At 41.7% G+C, this 22,156-nt stretch overlaps 1 protein-coding gene across 5 annotated transcripts in view; it reads left to right on the top strand.

The window, feature by feature from the left end:
- Window positions 1-22,156, top strand: part of ankrd6b (ankyrin repeat domain 6b) — a 231,035-nt gene that overhangs the window by 176,898 nt on the left and 31,981 nt on the right. For all 5 annotated transcript variants that reach the window (XM_041188597.1, XM_041188596.1, XM_041188600.1 and 2 more), the window contains 3 exons: window positions 6,558-6,656; window positions 13,943-14,041; window positions 17,201-17,299. In XM_041188597.1, the coding sequence (XP_041044531.1) occupies window positions 6,558-6,656; window positions 13,943-14,041; window positions 17,201-17,299 (297 nt within the window). The remainder of the gene's footprint in view (window positions 1-6,557; window positions 6,657-13,942; window positions 14,042-17,200; window positions 17,300-22,156) is intronic.

Genomic DNA, 22,156 nt, shown 5'->3' on the forward strand with positions numbered 1-22,156 from the left:
CCAGTGTCCAGTGGCATACCACAGGGATCTGTGCTGGGTCACCTATTATTTGTCATTTATATAAACGACATAGATGACTATGTGGGGGGTAAGATTAGTAAGTTTGTGGATGACACAAAGATTGGCCAGGTGGTTAACAGTGAGGTTGAGTGTCTTGGGCTACAGGAAGATATAGACGGGATGGTCAAGTTGGCAGATAAGTGGCCATTGGAATTTAACCCTGAAAAGTGTGAGGTGATGCACTTTGGAAGGAGTAATTTGACAAGGAAATATTCAATGAACGGCATGACACTAGGAATTTCTGAGGAACAAAGGGACCTTGGTGTGTGTGTCCATAGATCTCTGAAGGCAGAGGGGCACGTTAGTGGAGTGGTGAAAAAGGCATATGGGACACTTGCCTTTATCAATCGAGGCATAGATTACATAAGTAGGGAGGTCATGTTGGAGTTGTATAGAACCTTGGTGAGGCCACAGCTGGAGTAGTGTGTGCAGTTCTGGTCGCCACATTATAGGAAGGATGTGATGGCACTAGAGGGGGTGTAGAGGAGATTCACCAGAACATTGCCTCTGATGAAACATTTAAGTTATAAAGAGAGGTTGGATAGACTTGGGTTGTTTTTGTTGGAGCAGAGAATACTGAGGGGCTACCTGATCGAGGTGTACAAGATTATGAGGGGCATGGACAGGGTAGGTAGGGAGCAGCTGTTCCCCTTAATTGAAGAATCAGTCACGACGGGACATAAGTTCAAGGTGAGGGGCAGGAGATTTAAGGGGGATGTGAGGAAAAACTTTTACCCAGAGGGTGGTGATGATCTGGAATGCACTGCTTGGGAGGGTGATGGAGGCAGGTTGCCTCACATCCTTTAAAAAGTACCTGGATGAGCACTTGGCACGTCATAACATTCAAGGCTATGGGCCAAGTGCTGGTAAATGGGATTAGGTAGGTAGGTCAGGTGTTTCTCACGTGTCAGTGTGGACTCGATGGACCGAAGGGCCTCTTCTGCACTGTGATTCTGTGATACTCCATATTCAATTCTCCTTGTAATAAACAATAACATTCTTTTTGCTTTGCTTCACTGGCTGTTCATCAGATAAACAGTAAATTAGAATAGTCACTGGGTCAGAATCCTGGAAACTGCTACCTAACAGCACATAGACTGCAGCAGTTCAAGGAAAAGGCTCACCAGCAAGTTCTCGAGGGCAACTAAGGATGGGCAATAAATGCTGGCCTCATCAGTGACACCTATTTCCCAGTAATTTTCAAAAAATTACTTGTTAAGACTAGTCTTCCGAAATTCTGTACTTCAACTTAAGAGCAGAAGAATTTTCAAGATCAGGAAAAGCTTAACAAGCTGTAGAACCATAGTGTCGTGTAATGGAGACATTGTGGCCATGATTTCCTTGTTGATTGTCCCTTCTAGCTCTGGATAGTTGTTCATACTTTGCAACAATGGAATTAAAACAGCAAACTTTAAAGAAGCTCTGTCCTTGTCGGAAAGAACAAGGTTGCCAACCTTATGACAAAGCATTGGGAAGACCTCCTTTGTATAAGCAAGACAGAAGATTTTGAAAATGCAAACCAGGTTAATTAGCCTCTGTCAAGAGAAAAAGTCAATTTAACATCTTTCCTTAGAAAGGGAGTCTGAACAAGCATTTTAATAAATCTAGGAGCTAAAATGAGGAAAGGAGAGGGAGGAAAACTGATAAAGAATGCAAGCAGGGAAAGGTAACATATAGGAATTTGTAAGATGTAAGAGAGACTTTCTCAGACAATCAACAACAACAACTTATACTTAGCTACTTATCTATAGTAAAACACACCACAGTGCTTCACAGGAACATTATAAAATAAAATATGATACGGAGCCACATAAGGATGATCAAAAGCTTGGTCAAAGAGCTAGCTTTTAACGAACATCATAAAGGAGGAAGGAGTATTAGAGAGTTGGAGAGATCATGGGAGGGATCATGGCGATCATGGGTGTATCCCCTGTTTGCAAAATAGAGATCTGACAAAATACCACACTGTGTTACATAAATATTATTGCTCGTGGCCACTCAGTACTGGCTCAATTTGATTTATCCAAAGGTAGTGCACCTGGCATGATCACTACTCTACTTCCCATTAATGCTGTCAGACAAACAGGAACAAAGGCTTCGTAATGCCGGAATGAGATTGCAGTTTAGGTGATAAACAGAACAGTTTCAACAGGTTGCAATGTTTGGTGAATACAGAATAAGTATTTGCCAAACGCTTTACAATAAAGAATATGACTCTTTTAAAAGTGATACTATTCACATAAAAGCTATCAGATTTTTGGGTAGTTAAAAGTAATAACTTTGTATGAAATCACAGATAGCCCCGTTAAAAGTTAGTCATGGGGGCTTTTTAATAGTTGTCTTTCTCTGAGAGGAGACTGCCAATCATTAATTTTGGGTGGTAATACCTTTTGCCCTGACCCTGCAGAGTGAAGTGACGGTGTAGGTTAAGTTAGGAGCTAAAGCTGGGACTGGCAAGCTCTCTTAAAGTGGCAGGCAGCATAACTTGGTATTGCAACAGCTGATTTGGCATACCAAAGAGAGAAACAGATACACATTTGCGTACAATAAAATACTTCAGCACTGCTGGAGGGATGAGGATTACTGTTAATAACCACAACTTGCACATAGAAAGCACCTTTCCTGTAATGAAATATCCCAAGGCTCCAAAGAGGCTAAACTAACCATACACTAAACAATGATGGAAGAGTGCCTAGAGGTAATGACCAACAGCTTGATCAAAGTGGTAGGCTTTGAGGAGGCTTTTGACAAAAGTTAGCAAAGAGGAGGCATCTAGAGTATGGAAATGAAGTGAATGATAGCTCTGCAGCTGCTGGTAGGAGCAGAAGAAGGGAGATACAGAGAAGGCTGTAGTTAGAAGAGCAGAGGGCGTATGTAGGAACCTAGAGTTAAAGGAGGTTGCGGAGATAGAAAGGAGCAAAGCCACAGAAGGACTTGTAGATGAAGACAAGGGAATTGAAATCACTGGAATGATTTTTTTCTCTTATTCATGGGATGTGGGTGTTGCTAGCTAGGCCAGCATTTATTGCCCATCCCTAATTGCTTTGAGAAGGTGGTGGTGAGCTGCCTCCTTGAAGCGCTGCAACCCATGTGGTGTAGGTACACCCACAGTGCTGTTAGGAAGGGAGTCCCAGGATTTTGACCCAGCGACAGTGAAGGAACGGCGATATATTTCCAAGTCAGGATGGTGAGTGGCTTGGAGAGGAACTTGCAGGTGGCCACATGTATTCACTGCCCTTGTCCTCCTAGTTGATAGATGTCATGGGTTTGGAAGATGCTGTCTAAGGAACACCTGCATCTTGTAGATAGTACACACTGCTGTCACTGTGTCTCATTGGTGGAGGGAGTGAATGTTTGTGGAACGGGTACCAATCAAGCGGCTGCTTTGTCCTGGAGGGTGTCAAGCTTCTTGAGTGTTGTTGGAGCTTCACTCCTCCAGGCAAGTGGAGAGTTTTCCATCACACTCCTGTCTTGTAGATGGTGGACAGGCTTTGGGGAGTCAGGAGGTGAGTTACTCACCTCAGGATTCCTAGCCTCTGACCTCCTGTAGCCACAGTATTTATATGGCTTGTCCAGTTCAGTTTCTGGTCAATGTTGACCAGATACCTGAACTGTGATGTTCTGCCTATCGGGAAAAGTTGAACAGGCTGAGGCTCTTTTCTCTAGAAAAGAGAAGACTGAGAGTTGACTGGATGGAGACCTTTAAGATTAAGAAAGGGTTTGATAGGGTAGATGTAGTCAAGGGAGATCTTAGATAGGAAGGGGAAGATGTACACTCACTAAAGGATTGGAAGTGTTATTTTCGGCTTAACAACAGTGGTCTTGAATTAGAGGAAATTTCTTCTCATCCAGACTGGATGTCGGACAAACAATCTGGTAACTTAGTCAGAGTGGAAGAGTCAAGAGAAGAGTAGTAATGAGGGAAAGCTACATGCTATCACCGTACATGCAAAAACTAATGTGTTTTCAGGTGATGCCACCGTGAGGCAGTATGTAGGTGAGAAATCGGAGCTTGACAAGGATAGATCCACATCTTACATAGAATATCAGCAGGGAAACAGGTTTTTTCGGCCCAGCCAGTCCTCAACAGAGGTGTCAGGACAGAACCTGAGGTATGAGGGTTTATCAACAGGGATGTGTAATTGTCCGATGAGAATGGATTGAGGGCGTCATAAAGATGAGGAACTAAGGTTAGATGTTGTGGGACAATATGGATTAGAGGAAAGGGTTTCATGAGGATGGCAGGATTTGGGTGGAAGAGGGAGTCGGCTGATTGCGTAGTCTTGATTTTTAAGATGAATAAATGCATAAACTCCTTGCATTCAAAGTTGGAGGTGGAGATTACATGGGGATGGGGTGTGCAGAGGAAGAGAATGCAGTTTGTTGTTCAGGAGAGGTGTCTGGAGTTGTCCTTGTCTTCATGATAATGCTGGAGTAGTTGGAGAATTTGGATGAAGAAATTTCTTTATCCAGAGAGTGATGAGAATGTTTAACTCTCTACCACAGGAAATAGTTGAGGTGAATAGCATAGGTACATCTAAGGGGAAGCTAGATAAGTGTATGAGGGAGAAGGGAATAAAGGATATTCTGTTGGAATTAACTGAGGATGGATAGGAGAAAGTTTGAGTGCAGCATGGACTGGTTGGGCTGATTGGCCTGTTTCTGTGCTCTCTCTTCTGTGAAAACTGTATATCTAACCTTGACCAGCTCCTATTTCTTATCTACATGCTGCACCTTGACGACATCATCTGAAAAAACAGTTTCACAAGTACACTATCAACATCCAGCTCTACCTCACCACCATCTCTCTCAACTCCTCCACTGTTGCTAAATTATCAGGCTGTTTAGCTGACATCCAGTATTGGATGAGCAGAAGTTTTCTTCAGTTAAATATTGGGAAGCTGTTGGCTTTGGTCCCCACTACAATCTCTGTCTCCTACGTCGACTCCATCGCTCTCCCTAACAATTGTCTGAGACTCAAGCAAACTGTTCACAACCTTGGTGTCATATTTAACTGCAAGATGAGCTTCCCGACTGTTTACAGCATCACTAAAACCACCTATTTCCAGCTCCGTAACATCACCCAACACTGTCTTGCTGCAACTTGTCTGCTAAAACGCTCATAAATGCCTTTGCATCTAGACTTGACTATTCCAACACACCACTGACTGGTCTCCCACTTTCTCCTGTCCATAAAAGTTGAATCATAGGCCAGAATTCTGTGGTTCCCCACTGGTGTATTTGAAGGTGGGGAAAACTTGTAAAATAAAACAGGTGGCCTGCCCAGTCACTTTCCACCCACCCTGAGTTGTCTCCCATAGTGTGCTGGTAAGGCATCAGGCAGCCCGTCCGCCCTTAGACCTAATGAGGCCCTGTAGTGGCCAATTAATGGTCATTTAAGTGCCTCAATCTGCCCGAGCTGCTATAACTCATGCAACAGGGGAAGGCAGGCAGCCCAGTAGCTTTCACTGTGGGTTGATGTCTGGCAGGAGGAGGGAGGGGGTCCACTGAGCCTATTGGAGGAATCCCCCCAAAATCATACCCCCCACTTTAAGCCTAGCACCCCCGAACTCTAAAATAGCAAACCCCGCCCCCCCCACCACACACACACACACACACACACCTGTCCAAAGTGACTGGACTTACCTCAAGTCTCGGGGATTGCTTTTAGTCCCGTCAATGGCCACTACTCGACGCTGCTGGGACTAAAGAACTTCCAGCCAATCAGATTGACTAGCAGCTCTCTAGGGCAGGAGTTACTCACAGATGGGGTAGATGGGGTGGAAGTCCCAGTCTAAATCAATTAAGGGTGCCCCCAGAGTAGTAATGCTGCAGGGCAGCTGGGTTTCAGGTGGGCAGGCTGCCCATGCATCTTTTGGTGGGGGAGTAGAGGGGGCATGTGTGACTTTCCCACACCTAAGTAAATATCTGAGTTTGGGAAATCCTCATATGGGGGCATGGTAGATGCGTGAATTCTGCAGATCTGACCATTAGAAGTCATACATTTAAGATCACCACCAAAGTAAAAATGGACAAATTAGATTAATTTTTTTATGCAGTATAATTGAAATGTCCCATCTGAAACATTGGTTGAAGTAGAATTCAGAAAGCTTTTAAAAGGGGAATTTGAAAAGTAAAGATTTAACTGGAGTTCAGGATGGGACAGAGTAATGAGGCACGGTTAATAGTTCTTTCAGAGAGCTAGCACAGGTGCAATGGTGTGAATGGCCTCCTGCTGTAAATTTCTACGGTTACCTTCTCCTGTGTTGCGATTCCTTAAAGGTAGGTATTCAAAATATGTGTAATGAAACCGATAGACAGCACGTAGATAAGGAAGAGAAGAAAGCTAAAATCAAGCCTTGAGGTACGCCTGTGCTGGCCATGCTGGGATAGATTTGTAATTGTACAAGTTGCAAGAGGATCTCCGTGTGAGAGAGATTCAGTGAAGCCTTTATGTATTAAACCATTTCTCATTGTTGCCTGCTTGACATTTTCAGCATGGACGTACTGCACTGCATTTGGCTGCATACAAAGGCCACATTGACGTCGTACGAATTCTGCTGAAAGCCAGTTGTGATCTGGACATCCAGGATGATGTAAGTCAAAAGTGATTGGATTACTTCTCGTCAGATTTCCTTGTTCCTTGCCTTGCATTTCACACAGGCCTCACAGCAAAGATTCTTTTGGAGAGGGATTGATGAGATCCCAGGAAATAATCAAATGTTTTGCCATAAGTAGTTGAAACCAGGATAATTTTGGAATCTTTCTCATCAATGGATTATAAGCATCTTTCCAAGCAAGGCAGTTAAGTTTAACATTGTTACTTCACCCCATGCTGTCAAACATAATCACTTAGATTGGTCAGCAGCAGCAAAACAAGGGCACTCATCGCTGGCCTGGAAGGAAGATGCCCGCAAAGATCTAATGATCCCTGGCATGGTTTTCCCCCTTCCTGATGGCAGTCTAAATCTGGTGCCAAGTCCTGGGATATCTTGGCATGCAGGAGCAGTGATATCAGCAAGCAGGCAAAGAAACATTCATATTCACGAACAGCAAATCAGCATGTTAAAAAAACACTTCATGTCCTTCACTTATTTAAATTTTCAGATAAAATATGATAAAATTTTAAAAAATGATTGATTGAGGTCAAAACTAAAATAAGGGTAAACAATTTTTTTTTAAATGTAGAGTTCATTTTGTCATTATGGAGAAATTTGACATTCCACAAACACAAAATGAGCTTTTCAGGGACACTGACTTCCCTCACTGCCTCTTCAAAATATTCGAGATTGGGAAATGCTCTTATGGCAGTCGTGAGTCTGGATCCTGCACTACAGAACATTAGAGCTCCATTGTACTGTCAATATTTCAGTTGATTTGAACATCCATGACTGAATATTTTAAATTGATAACCTGCACCTAACAGCTCTGTTAGGAGTTAGCATGCTGTTTAAAAACCCACCTACATCTCATTCAGCAAGATGTAACTTTTGCAAGAGTTTTTACATTGAAACGAACAGCATAAGAGTGGAAGTTCACTTCAATTGATTGTAATCTGGGCAGGAGGGGTGGTACCTCAACAGTGCATCCTCTGGAGAAAGGTAGAATCACTGACAGCAGCATCTGAATCTCTTTGTTATTCTGTGCATATGCAGATTCCAGAATTTGCTGGCAGTTTCAATGGAGTAATAATTGCAAATGCTGACAATTTTGATGTCATTACCACTACTAAATCTGAGCCAGTGAAATTGGCCCAATAATATTTTCTTGATTGCTGGTACTTATATATATTTATGTAAACAATTTTTTTCTTATATTCGGCCTTCTGATGTAAGGCTTAGGAATACAGACTTCCACATGGTTAAATAACATTAAATACTTTGGTGAACAACTGGATGACAGAGCATCTGGGTTCATGGCATGGAAAAAAATCTTCTTACTTCATGCAGTAACATTTCCCTATGTTGCATTTTTTAAGGCTTGGGAAACGTTGTTAACCCAATATGCTTAGTTCCCCTGAAGGCACGAAGAATCAACCACAGAGTGAAAGGTAAAAACAAAAATGCTGGAGAAACTCAGCAGGTCTGGCAGCATCTGTGGAGAGACAGAGTTAATGTTTGGAATCCATATGACCTTTCTTCAGAGCTCTCTCCCTGTCACAAAACCATGTTGACTCTGCCTGAGTGCCTTAAACTTTTCTAAGTGCTCTGCTATAGCATCTTTAATAGTAGCTTCTAACATTTTCCCTATGACAGATGTTAAGCTAACTGGCCTCTGTAGTTTCCTGCTGTCTGTCTCCCTCCCTTTTTGAATAAAGGAGTTACATTTGCTATTTTCCAAACTAATGCAGCCTTCCCCCACTCTAGGGAATTTTGGAAAATTAAACGCATCAACTACTTCTTTAGCCACTTCTTTCAAGAGCCTAGGATAAAATCCATCAGGACTTGTCAGCCCGCAGCTCCAGCAATTTGCTCAATACCACTTCTCTGGTGATTGTAATTTTCCCTGAGTTCCTCCCTCCCTTCCATACAGCTATTCCTGGGTTTTGACTTGCATCCTCTATAGTGAGAACCGAAGCAAAATACCTGTTAAATTCATCTGCCATCTCCCTACTTTCCATTATTAATTCCCCAGACTCACTTTCTATAGGACCAATGCTCACTTTGTTAACTCTTTTCTTATTTGAATGTCTATAGAAACTCTTACTAACCATCTTTATATTTTCAGCTAGCTTTCTCTCATACTCTAATTTTTCCCTCATTAACCTTTTTGTTACTCTTTGCAGTCCTTTAGATTCTGTCCAATCTTCTGACTTGCCATCCATACTTGTGCAATTATATGCTTTTTCTTTAGGCTTGATATTGTCTTTAACTTTTTAGTTAACCACTGATGATGGGCCCTCCCCTTGGAACTTTTCTTTCTCATTGGAATGTATCTATTCTGTATATTCTGAAATATCCCTTTAAAAGTCTGTCACCACGCTTCTATGGACCTTAACCTCATTTGCCAGTTCACTCCAGCTGGCTCTGCTTTCATGCCCTCATAATTGCCCTTTTTAAGTTTAAAATACGTTTCTTGGACCCATTCTTCTGCCCCTCAAACTGAATGTATAATTCAGTCATATTATGATCGCTGCTATCTAGGGATGCCTTCACAATGAGGCTATCAATTAATCTCATCTCATTGCACAATACCAGGTTTAGTATAGCCTGCTCTCTGGTTGGCTCCAGAACATGCTGTTCCAAGAAGCTATCCCGGAACATTCTATGAACTCCTCATCTAAGTTACCTTTGCCCATCTCATTTTTCCAGTCTATCTGTAGATTTAAATCCTCCATGATTATCACTATCTTTCTCACAAGCTCCCATTATCTCTTCCTTTATACTCTGCCCTACCATGTAGTTACAATTAGGGTATATTACAATATTGATAATTGCACTTCTACAATAGTTCCTACTGTGCCAGTGCCATTACATTTGAGGTGATTAAGTAAAGACCAATTTTTGTCATTGCTACATTTGGGGAATGTTTCCTTCAGACTGATTCAGAGGCATCAAGCTGAAGAATGACCTCCAGTGGCTTAAGTTGGGATCTGTATGACTTTGAACCAATTGGATCCAATTGTGTAAAACACAAAATCCCTGCTAGTAATGTTTTCCCTTTGCTATCCAATCATGTAAAACCTTATTGGACCTCCAATCATATTTCTGATTGGCTGATAAATATTCACACAGCTCAGAATTTTGGATGTCATCAAGGATACTGTTGCTGTGGTAACAGCTGAAGGAGGAGATAAAAGAAGCAGAAAGATCAGGAGGTTAGCAATTTATGTCCTGCAAATCTACCATGCATTTTTTGATTGATGTGAGGCCTGCTTATTGCATTATTACATCATGAATCAGATTATTCCAGTGCTGATCTGTGCCTTTGCTGCAGTAATGAAAATGCCTTCACGTTATTAGAAACTATCCCTTCATAATTTAAACCAAAGGTTAAATGTATGTAGCATATTGCTATTAATGTGTATCCCCTTTCATGAATCTTCCTATACTGTCAGGAGGATTTGAGATCGATTTGATTGGAAAAGACTTTCTGTTCCCTTTTTAAGTCTCCTTCAAATGCCAGTTCTATGCGCTTCCTGTGCAGGGGGTGGAGGGATTCCCCATCTGTCAAAGTGTGCTCAAGAGCGCACTGCTCCCTAAGACTAAGTGCTGTCTCAGGGAGATTACTGACAGTATAAAAATCTTTAAAAAAAAGAAAAATGTTAGAATTATTAACATGTCCCTCTCATGTGACAGTGCCACATGAGATGGGACATGTTAATAAGAAGCATATCATCTTTATTGAAGTTTTTAAAAACGGACATGAAACCTCATCCCGCCAGTGGATGAGGTTTCATGTATTATCAGAAGCCCACTGGGGCTCCTGGCCTGCTCGCCAACCTTAATGTTGGACGGGTAGGGCATTTAACAAGCTTAATTATCCTGTCAATGGCCTTAATTGGCCATTGACAGGTCGGCGGGCAGATAGCTGATTTCGCTGTCTGCTTGCCTTCCTCAATATTTAAATGGACCATGATGACGTCGAGGGTTCCTCCTGATGTCATCCCGCGTCATTTTCCCGTTGGCGAGCAGGCCCCACTCCCAAGTCACCGATAGGAAAATTCTGCCCAATGTATGGGAAATAAGTGCCGGGATTTTCGATAGGAGGTGGGCTCAGGACCCAACATGGGAGGGCATTGAAAATTGGGATCTCGGAAGTCATCTCTGGATCCCGGTGCCTCTGGGGCAGTCTCAGATTTTCGGAGGGAGGGGTGGAGTGAAGAAGGTGCCTGTCACCAATTAACGTCTCCTTAAGCTCCTTAGGGAACTTGTTAAGGAACCAACGTGGACCTGAATTAAATTTTCAGAAGGTTCTTCGGCTTAGCCGAACCAGTCTGGTGCACAGCTGTCTGGTTCTCCGGAGGGCGAAAATAACTTCAATTGGAATGCCGTTTCTCACAAATTTCTGGGGTTAACCAGCGCCTGCATGAGCCACTGTCCAGCACTATCCACTTCTAAATAGCTGCTTGTTCAAATTGGCAAAGCAGCAACAGCCCCCAGCAATGGCTTTGCTGACGTTGCTAGGCCGGCTGGAGGCACGCTGCTCTCATTGGGTGCCAAGCTTGCCTCCTGGCCATTTACGCTGTTTACATCTAATAATCACGTCGCAATAGCCATGCAGCCCGGGCGCGGGGTCGGGAACCTGACACCCGGGTGAATTCCGAGTCCCGACCCTGCATTGAAAATCCGGCCCAAGGATCCAGTGAAGGTCAGCAAAGACAGGAGTAACGTGGAATCAGTCTTGGTGTGGGACCGGATACAGGTAGCTGAGTTTTAATGCTGAAGTAAAGAATAAAATATATAGATTCACTTAAGTACCAATCTCATAAAGATAAAAATTGGAGTTGTTCACCTGACAATAAATATGCAATGTATTTCACCCAGGTAGAGTTTAGGCCAGAAATTGAAGTATTTGTATCATATCTGTCAGTTTATATCATCCATCCCACTCAAAGAGTAAATTAGAGTGCAAATAATTGAGTGGGGGAGAGCTAGTTTATTTCTGGCAAATAATGTTATCTCATAGCATTTCTACACACACAGAATTTACATCAACTGAAAGTTGACTCCCAACCTGCAGTGTTTTAAGAATAGTGGGAAAATATTGGGCCAGAATTTGCTATCAAAATAATGGCGAGATTAAATGTCGGTTGCTGTTAGATGGTGCAGCAACTTTAGGCCAGAAGCAGCTATGTGGTTTAATGCCAATACCCGCTGTCCAAGGATCACTGTTGCTTGTTAGCTTCACGAAAATGGCATTTCATTTTCTGGCTCTTCATTGAATGGCATGAAGTTGCTGTATTTGCCAGGTTGATACTAACTAAATTTGCACAAAAAAGTTTTAAGACTTGTCATTTCAATGTAAGTACCCATTTAATTATGCAATAATTGTTAATCACTGGCAGTCAAACTCTCTGGCATTGAAATTAAATACTACAGGTGTAGTCACATCCCTTCAGGTATGAATAGTTATTGGAGATTTTTAAAATGTCAAATTTAAAAACTGCTTTTCCTTTTCTTTATGTCTCTTTCTCATAAACTGATCTTTCTTTTCCTATCTTTATTTCTCTCTCCAAATCTCATTTGGCATTGAATTCACCTGCTCTAATTTACATTTCCTTCTCATTCCTTGTGCTGATCTTTTCATAAATTTTCCATCTGATTGATGAGATACACAGTTGCTTTTCCTGTTCGCTCAGGTTCTCACTGCACCATTGTCAGCTCACATTTTCAGCAACTTGTAGCTCAAAAATTTATATACATAAACATGCAAGGGCAAGTCTAACTAACAGTGAAATCTGGGCCATAGTTACTCTTAAGTGCAACCTAACTTTTCCACATTCAATGTTCACAAGCCTTTTCTTAGTACATCATTACTGGGATAAATCAATGACTCTGCATGTTACCATTGTATAATATTAAACTGTGATTTTCACAGTTAGAATCTTTTTGCCATGACTTTGTGAAAATCTATATTTTTCTGTGTATTTGTGAAATGGTACAATTAGTGTCACTAGTTTGCAAATAAAGGCAGAACCCTCAGGATATAAGATGCACTTATACGCATTTAAAGTGCATTTAAGCACTTCTGTAGTTCAAGGTCTGCATATCAACCTTCAGGATTGAGGAGGCAGTTTTATCAATGTAAAGCAGGGAAACTGGCACACCAGTGATGCTCTTTCACAATACAAACTCTTAAAAGTTAAGAGAGTTATCAGAATGAAAATCTGTCCCACTGAAGTTGTAGATGTCCCAGGTCTTCAGACTTCCTTCATCACTGCTTGAAAATCTTTGGAAGGAATCCTGACTGGAACTCTCAGTGAGATTGAATTTTTTTTTTACTCCTCTAAAAATTGTTCTGTGTTGAGTCTCTAGAGGTTGAACTCATTAAATTTCAATTATTCTGTGGAGAAGTTCTCTTCAAGTCAATTTTTTGGACCCTGTCTTTCATTTTCTTTGTGAACCTTTTGGCATTAATTTCATCTTTTTGTTTCAGCTGGTCAATTGACATGATTTTGAGGTGTTTGCTGCAGCCCTCGACTCTTGCAATCATTTTAAGTTTCAGTGCAACAATAAAGCAATCCATTTGGCAAGTTTTAGCTCCAGGTGATTGAGTCTTTAAGCCCAGCTATAAATTTTAGCATTTCAACAATAAACTGCTTCAGAAGTATTTTAAGTGTAACAATTGTAATCATTAAGGTCCAATTTTAGCCCTGTCTACACGGCAGGATTAGGCAATCGGGGAGTTAAATAGTAGTCGGGCTTTAATTCGTTCTGACGTGTTCACATCCATCCCCATTTTAACTGCAGGGTCTCCAGCAGTGTTGGGGCTGCTTACCCCAAGCAGGCTGGGACGTTGTAAATATTTAAAAGTTGTGATCTGATGAGGTTATTCGGAACCTGGCACAGTCTTACCTGGCAATCAAGGTAGCTGCATCCTGTGTCTAGCCTCCAGTGCAGCCTGCCACCAGGCATTGCCAGAAAAGGCCCAGGACAACAACATTGTAACAGTTTTTTTAAAGGGTTCCTTTGCGTCTGGAGGAGCAATTGTGTTCCTAGAAATTCATACGAGGTAAACAGCACACAAAAACTTTCAAATGATCACATTAATTTGAAAATTAAATAGTGGGGTGGACAATTCTATTGGGTTGTCTGTTAGTTAATCTGGGCACAGCAATGGGATTTATCCAATTTCATAAGTATCAGGTAAATATTCCACCTCTGATCTGTTACTTAAAACAATTTATTCCTTATTTTCCCTTTCTGCTTCTCTGTGACAGAGTAATCAAACAGCCTTGCATCGGGCAGCTATTGTGGGTAATACTGAAGTCATCTCAGCACTCATTCTTGAGGGATGTGCTCTAGACCGGCAGGACAAGGTGAGGAAGACATATCATTACTTCACAAAAGATGTACAGATGGCAGCAGTTTTCTCTGGAAAAAGCAATGATAACTTGGCCCAGGTTTTCACCTCAATGGAGAGGCTCTTTGCCATAGCGAAAATCTGGGATATGGCCGAAAATTCTAAGCCCCACCCTCAAACCCAGCGCTTCCCATCTTGGCAGGGGCGAGACTGGAGTTGGGCCAGGGTTTGCGCATGTGTGATTCACGCAGGCAGCTGGCAATTTAAATCACCAGCTGCTTCCAGTGAAGTGGGATTTTGGAAGTGGAATCCAGAGTGTGCAGAATAGAACAGGTAAGAGGAGGTCTGAGCTTGGTGGATGTGTTTGGAGAGGTAAGGTACCCCTTTTGAAAGGCTTCCAGGACACCTTTGGGAGAAGTAAGGCACCCTTTGGAATTGTTAAAAGTGAACATGATTATGCACTTTTTACGCACAAAGTCATTAGAACTGTCAAGCTGTCAAAGAGCTGTTCAACTGTCAAGGAACAGTCCAGCTGTCAAGGAGCTGTTCAGGAACTATCCAGCCATCAAGGAATAAGGAGCTGTCCAGCTGTCAAGGAACAGTCCAACTGCCAAGGAGCTGTCCAGGAACTATCCAGCTGTCAAGGAAATTTTCAGGAGCTGTCTAGGAAGTGTCAAGCCTGTCAAAGCTGACCAGGAAGTGTCAAAGCTTTTAAGGAACTGTCCAAGGATACTTGGTGAGTTGGCATGGAGCGGATAAGTGTGAAGGGTGGGGAGCATGAGTTGGCACTAAGATGACATACAGGATATGAGGGCAATGAGGTGGGTAGAGGAGCACTAAGTTAGCATAGGAGATATGGGGAACATGAATTGGTAGGGGGGCCATGGGGTGCGGTGGGGGGGCGGGGTTGTTATTGGTGGGGGCATGGGTTGACATAGGTTGGCATGAATGGGGTGTAGGGAGCCTGTGGGGGGGTTGGAAGCGGTGAGGGCTGGAGAATGTTTTATAATTTTTTAAAAATGTATTTAAACACATTGTTGAGGCACAGAGGCAAGCCTTATACCCAGCCTGCCTCCGCACCTGGCAACCTGGGCATTTGTTCCAGGGTGGCCTGCCCTGACTCTTGTTTCAGCTTATTCCCCACCCGCCTCAACCAAAAATCTGACTTGCAGATGGACATTTTGAAAGGTCAGGTTTGCCAAGCCAGGAAACTTCCCGACTCTGCAAACCTGACCAGGGGGCAAGCCTGGGCCGACATCTTTGGAATCTGGAAATCAATCCAGCCCATATTGATGAGATGAGAGGCTTCCTGATTCTTTTGGGACAAAATTTGGCTTGGGCAGAAATGTAAAACAGTCAGTAGTAAATTGATAGCCCCTTTCACATTCTTCCAAATGTTGCACAATATGTCCAAGACGTCTTTCGTCCCCTTTGTATCTGGAAGCTTGTAGTCATTTTGCGTATTATGAGATTGTCCAGTCTGACCCCAAACCCTATAGAACATGCGTCCATAACATACAATCCACCAGTAATTGACACTAAATTGAGTCTCCCTCAGAAAGGGCATGGAGATAGTAGACAGTGTAGGAAAAGGATGAGCCACATGGTATTGTGGATGTTTCCATTCTGAAATAGATAAGAAAAGGGGGAGCTTCACTCATCTGACCATGCTGTGCCTGAGCTCAGAGTACTTAATGCTGACACTGAGTGAAAAAACTGTCATATTTCCACAAAATTGACAAACCATGTTTCTCTTCAAATAAAATGGTATTCATAACACAAGTGCCTGACAGTGGCCATGTTGAACAAGGGAGAACCTAACCACCACCCCTTGTTATTTGTCATGAAACTAACAGATAATTTTCATAATATGTTTCTGGTTTACTGTGAAGTAGGTTTATGGGGTTAAGTATAGTTGGGTCTGCCTGTGTGATTTAATTACATTTGGAGTCAACTAGACTGCAAACTTTAATATCAACAAAAGAAGCTAGGTGCTTGACATGCTAATGAGTAAACATGGATGCTGGTTTAGCATGTAAGGTATGAAATGAATTTGCATTTTTAGATAAATGAAGGGATTATTTGGAATACGAAAGGATTTTAGTCTGTTTACAACTAGCCAGATAAGCAAGGTTAAGAAATATGTTTATTTTTCCCAAAGGTTACTGACAATATATAGTGGCAACATGGAAGTTTTTATATTATGAGGAAGATTGAGTTTCAAGGATATATGGAACAACAAAATTTACATATTAAAAAGAGAGACACATATATAAAGGAAAATGAAAGTTATGGGTCAGAAGGCCATGTAAAAGGTCTAACAGGAGTGTGTGAAATAATGAACCCTCCAGCATTTGTGCATAAGTCTGCTATCCAATGAAACTGAAGCTGGAGATAAGCCATTTGGAATTCCACTGTCCAGGGCATGGTGTTAACTTGCTGAGTTTATTTTAAATCAAAAATCTATTGTGCACCATTGCTTTAAAGGGAGTATAACTGGGAATCAGGTTAATTAATAATTTCAGGAGTTATTATAGTAGTAATTGTCTTATGTATGTGCTTGACATCTTTTGTTAATAAATATTTTAATTAGTTTTTTTTTAATTCTCTAAAAGTTTTGGTGGAATTTTTACTTCTGAATTTAGTGCACACATCTCATAATAAATACAAGTTGCAAAACCATTGTGATGGTGCGACCAGGTTTCCCTCGTGGATTTGGTCCACCTGGCACACGTCATCCGCCACATCATAAGTCCCCCACCATCAAAATCCTGGTGTCATCCTTGACCAAAAACTCAACTGGACCCTCTGCATAAATGCCGTGCCTATATCATCGCTGGGTCAAAACCTGGAACTTACTTCCTACCGGCAGTGTGGTAGTACCTTCACCACACAGACTTCAGTCAGTCAAGAAGGTGGCTCACCGTCAACCTCACAGGGCAACAATGGATGGGCAATAAATGCCAATCTTGCCAGCGATATCCGTATCTCAAGAATGACTTCTTCTAAAAAAATTTAACAAATTTTTCGTGTAATCATCTGTATTTATTTTAAAGTGATATTTGAAATGCATTGCTTGCCAACAAATTGCAGCATGTAACTTTGTAATTCATCTGTGCTTCCTCAGTGAAGTTTATGCTAAAGCATTTTCTTTGAATCTTGTTTGCATCTTAAGGATGGTAACACTGCTCTGCATGAAGCCTGCTGGCACGGATTCAGTCAATCTGTCAAACTCCTGGTCAAGGCAGGAGCAAACATCCATGCAAAGAATCAGGTTAGAAAGAAGGATTGCATTTTTGGGTCATTTTAATTTTTTTGAATTAAAAGGTTTACTGATCTGCGTAATGGCTTGTGTATGAATACTTTCGGCAATAGTGTAAATCAGATAATATATCAGTCACTTGACTTCAATGGAAATGCAAATTGGGAGATGTGTGATGGATGACATATCCCATAGCACCCATTTTACATCATTGCCCAAAGTCAACATTATCCCTTGGGCATGTTACAGGAGTAATTTCATAAACTTTCCACTTTTTCACAATCAATTGGGATGGTTGGATTCATATTGTTACACTGCAGTGCGTCGTGGTTCTTGATGTGAAATTTTCCCAATGTACCATTTGAAGCAAAAGAAGCTGGAAGTTTTCAACCTTACCCAGGCAGTCATCTTTTCACAACAGGGCTCGTTTTCAGAGATGTGTGGTGCATTTGCACAAAAACCTGGGCTAAAAGGAAAATTTCCATACCATGAGTACATTTTCCAGAATATGATCCCTGCTGTGTAACATGCTAATGTTTTGCAATAGTAATTATTAAGAAGCAGCGTTTTATAACAAATCAACTTCTTTATGCAAAAACTTTAATTACAGGATCTGTATGACTTTGGTTACCACATTTTCGAGGCATAATTCAACCTGAGAATTATGAAGTGTTGAGTCACTCCAAGTGTCTTTCATCCATAACATTTGTGCTTGCTAACATACAATGGCTCACGGTCCAACAGCACCTCAATTTTAAAGTTGTCATCCTTGCTTTCAAATCCCTGCATGGCCTTATCACTCCATATGTCTGTAACCTTCTGCAGCCCTACAAATGTCTAAGATATCTGTGCTCCTCCAAATGTGGTCCCTTGAGCACCCCATTTTTTTCTTCTCTACCATTGGTACCTGTGCTTTTAAGGTCCAAAGCACTGGAATTTCCTTCGTAAACCTCTGAGCCTTTCTATTTCTCCTTCTTTCTTTAACACGCTTCTTAAAACCAACCTCTCTAACCAAGTTTTTGGTAATCTTTTTGATATCCCTTTGTCTCTTTTTTTATTGATAATGCTCTTGTTAACTGCCTGGACATTTCGTTAAGTTAAAGGTGCTATATAAATGCAGGTTTTTGTGCTGACAGTAACAAACTTGTGGTGATCGGATATATTTTTCATATTACTTTGAACTCATTGTCAGTTTTTTAAAAATATTTTCTCCTTTTTGAGCTGAATTGAGCCACTTGACTTTGAGGTCAGACTCTTGACTTCACTTGACATCACTTGAGGTACAGACTGCTATCTATCAGTTTCTGGGTCCTTTTTTTCTTCTACTTCCTTATTAAAAAGAGTGTTCTCTGCTTATTATCTTTCCTTTGACAAGCATGCAAGAAGTTGTAGAGACAAGCCCAGCTGACTCAGCACCAAGTTACCTGTATAGATTCTCAAAATGATGATTGAAAACATTAGAAACAAAACACATTATGGTAAGAATCACAATGATACAGAAAGGGGACAGTTTGACCCATTGTGCCTGTGCTAGCTCTTTGAAAGAACTCTCCAACTGGTGTGATTAACTTTGACCTAGAAGCAGTACAGTTTGTTAATTTGTGTAGAATGCCTGTGGAATCTGTAGTTGTTTATAAGAATGTTTGAAAGGGACTTTTAAAAATTTGCATCAATTAAAAAGGGATCACTTGCAATTTTCTTGGATAATAAGAAATACTGGTCAATGTTGCCTGGTGATCCTCAACCCAGGAGCAGTACCAACAGGAAGGAAGTTATGAAAGAAGCCGTGTGGCTGGTGGACACATTGGAGAGCTGCGCACAAAGTAGGAGCTACAAACAGAGGAACTGGAGGGTGAAGACAATCAGTGCACAATTACAGACACAAAGAGTAAGCAGACAGAGACAGAAGGAGGAACACAGAGAATTCTTGAGAGGAGAAGAAGCAAATCACTTTCAGGAAGGGGTTAGTTTTTCTGTGTGACAAGAAAGGCAGGCAGGAGCTCTTGAAGGCAATGTATGAGCTGGCTAAAAAGGTCTCAAGCCTGGAAAGTTGTGTGAATAGTTTGGTGATGCTAAAGAGCTGGGTGTTTTCCCAGTAGTTGCCAGACCATGAATTGGGATGTTGTTGGTTGGTTGAAAAGTAACTTGGGAAAGCTACACTATCAGGACTGTCGTGACCCGAGGGAGAGATGTTTTTAGAAGTGTGCCTTGCTGATGATAATTGTATCTGTGGAGTTCGAAGGTGAAAACTAGTTTTGAATAGGGCTCGTGATATACCTTGCGTGAATAAAGAACAGCATATTGTAGCACATAATCCCACATTTGTGCGTGGAATGATTTGAGCTCCTGGTTGCATAAGATGTATCTTTGATGTATGGACTATTTAAAATGAAATTTACTTTTCTATTTGAGGTATCATTTGCCTGTTAATTCATGTGTAATTTGCATTGGTTCTTATTCAAGTTGAAGTAAAAAAAGTGAAATCTTGTCGGTAATTGTTTTTCATTTGGGGCTCATTCAGTAAATTTGATTATTTTGGGTTATGTTTTCTGCATGGGGATTCTAACACTAGTGTCAGTCCCCTCCTCCTTCCTTGTAGCCCTGCAAAATTTTCTCCATCAAGTATTTAAGAGCTAAGCGATTTCACAACCAATGGATCAGATCTAAGTTCTGCAGCCTTGCCACATCCAGTCATGAAAGGTGATGTACAATTAAACAACTCACTTGAGGCTCTGTAAATATCCCTTTCCTCAATGATGGAGGAGCCTAGCACATCAGTGCAAAAGACAAGGCTGAAGCATTTGCAGTCATCTTCAGCCAGAAGAGCTGAGCAGATGATCCATCTTGGCCTCCTCCTGAGGGTCCCTAGCATCACAGATGCCAGTCTTCAGCCAATTCGATACACTACGCAGAACATCAAGAAACAGCTGAAAGCACTCGCTGCTGCAAAGATTATGGGCCCTGACAACATTTCGGCGATAGTACTGAAGATTTGTGCTCCAGAACTAGTTGTGCCCATAGCTAAACTGTTCCAGTACAGCTACAACACTGGCACCTACCCAGCAATGTGGAAAATTGCCTAGGTATGCCCTGTCCACACAAAGCAGGAAAATTCCAACCCGGCCAATTACCACCCCACCAGCCTACTCTCTATCATCAGCAAAGTGATGGAAGGGGTGGTCTACAATGCTATCAAGAGGCAGTTACTTAACAATAACCTGCTCACTGACACTCAATTTGGGCTCTGTCAGGGTCAATCAGTTCCTGGCCTCATTACAGCCTTGGTTCAAACATGGACAAAAGAGCTGAACTCGGAAGGTGAAGTGAGTGATTCCCCTTGGCATCAAGGCAGCATTTGACCGAGTGTGGCATCAAGGAGTCCGAGCAGAACTGAAGCCAACAGGAACACCATCACCTGAAAGTTTCCCTCCAAGCCTCACCATCCTGACTTGGAAATATATCATCGTTCCTTCACTGCCAGTAGGTTAAGATCCTGGAACTCCCTTCCTCACAGCACCTTGGGTGTACCTACACTTCATGGACTACAGCAGTCCAAGAAGGCAGCTCATCACCACCACCTCAAAGGCAATTAGGGATGGCCAATAAATGGTGGGCCTAACCGTGAATGAATAGATTTTTAAAAATTCACCTGATTTCCTTTTGAAAGTTATCATCGAATCATCTTCCATCACCCTTTCAGGCAATGTTTTCCAGATCAGAACTCACTGGCTAAATTTTTTTCTCATGTTGCCTTTGGTTCTTTTGCCAATTGCGTTAAATCTGTGACCTGGCTCCCAACACTTCTCATACTGGAAACAGTTCTCCTTAGTTATACTATCAAAATCCTTCATGATCTTGAACACTTCTATTCACATCTCCTCTGAACCTTCTGTGTTCAAAGGAGCTTCCTAGCTTCTCTAGGCTCTCCACATAACTGAAGTCCTTCATTCCTGCTATCATTCTAATCAATTTCCTTTCTACCCTCTCCCTTGACATCCTTCTGAAAGTGTGGTGCCTGGAATTGGCCATAATACTTCAGCTAGGACCTAACCCGTGATTCACAAAGGCTTAACATAACTTTCTTGCTTTTGTACTCTGTTGATGGGGTAATTAAACACTAAGGATCTCATATACATTTTTAACAACCTTCTCAATTTGCCCTGCTGTCTTCAAAGCTTTGTGACCACAAAACCTCCAGGTATTTCTGCTGTTACACCCCCCCCCCTATAAAACTGTATCATTTTGTTTATAATGAAAGATTATAACCTGATTAACTGCCAAGGACTGGAGCCACATTTCAATACCACGTCTTCCCTTTGTTTCTGTATATTCTGAACACACTTTTGCTGAAAATATACAGTCCTGTCTTTTTTTTTCTGGTTTCTGCTCTTAAGGCTTTTTTTTCTGAAATCAAAATTTTAACATTCTCGATATATATTAGAATAGTTGCAGTGGAAAACAGAAATTTATTTTTTCTCCCTTTTCCTCGGCATGAACTAACCACTAACACCTATAGCCAGCAGGGCAAATGAATTGACTTATTTAGGGAGTCTTGTCTGTCCCATTTTCCAATTGGTTGTTTTGAAATATGCAGGAGCAGGTTGGGGTACAGCGTACCTTCCCCTGGCTTCCTGAAGGGAAATGTCTGACCTCTATTGAGAGCCACCTGATGACTGTATGGCTGATAAAAACAAAAAACTATAGATGCTGGAAATCCAAAACAAAAACAGAATTACCTGGAAAAACTCAGCAGGTCTGGCAGCATCGGCGGAGAAGAAAAGAGTTGACGTTTCGAGGACTCGAAACGTCAACTCTTTTCTTCTCCGCCGATGCCAGACCTGCTGAGTTTTTCCAGGTAATTCTGTTTTT

The sequence above is a fragment of the Carcharodon carcharias genome, chromosome 5, assembly GCF_017639515.1.
Source record: "Carcharodon carcharias isolate sCarCar2 chromosome 5, sCarCar2.pri, whole genome shotgun sequence".
In the NCBI taxonomy this organism is placed as follows: domain Eukaryota; kingdom Metazoa; phylum Chordata; class Chondrichthyes; order Lamniformes; family Lamnidae; genus Carcharodon; species Carcharodon carcharias.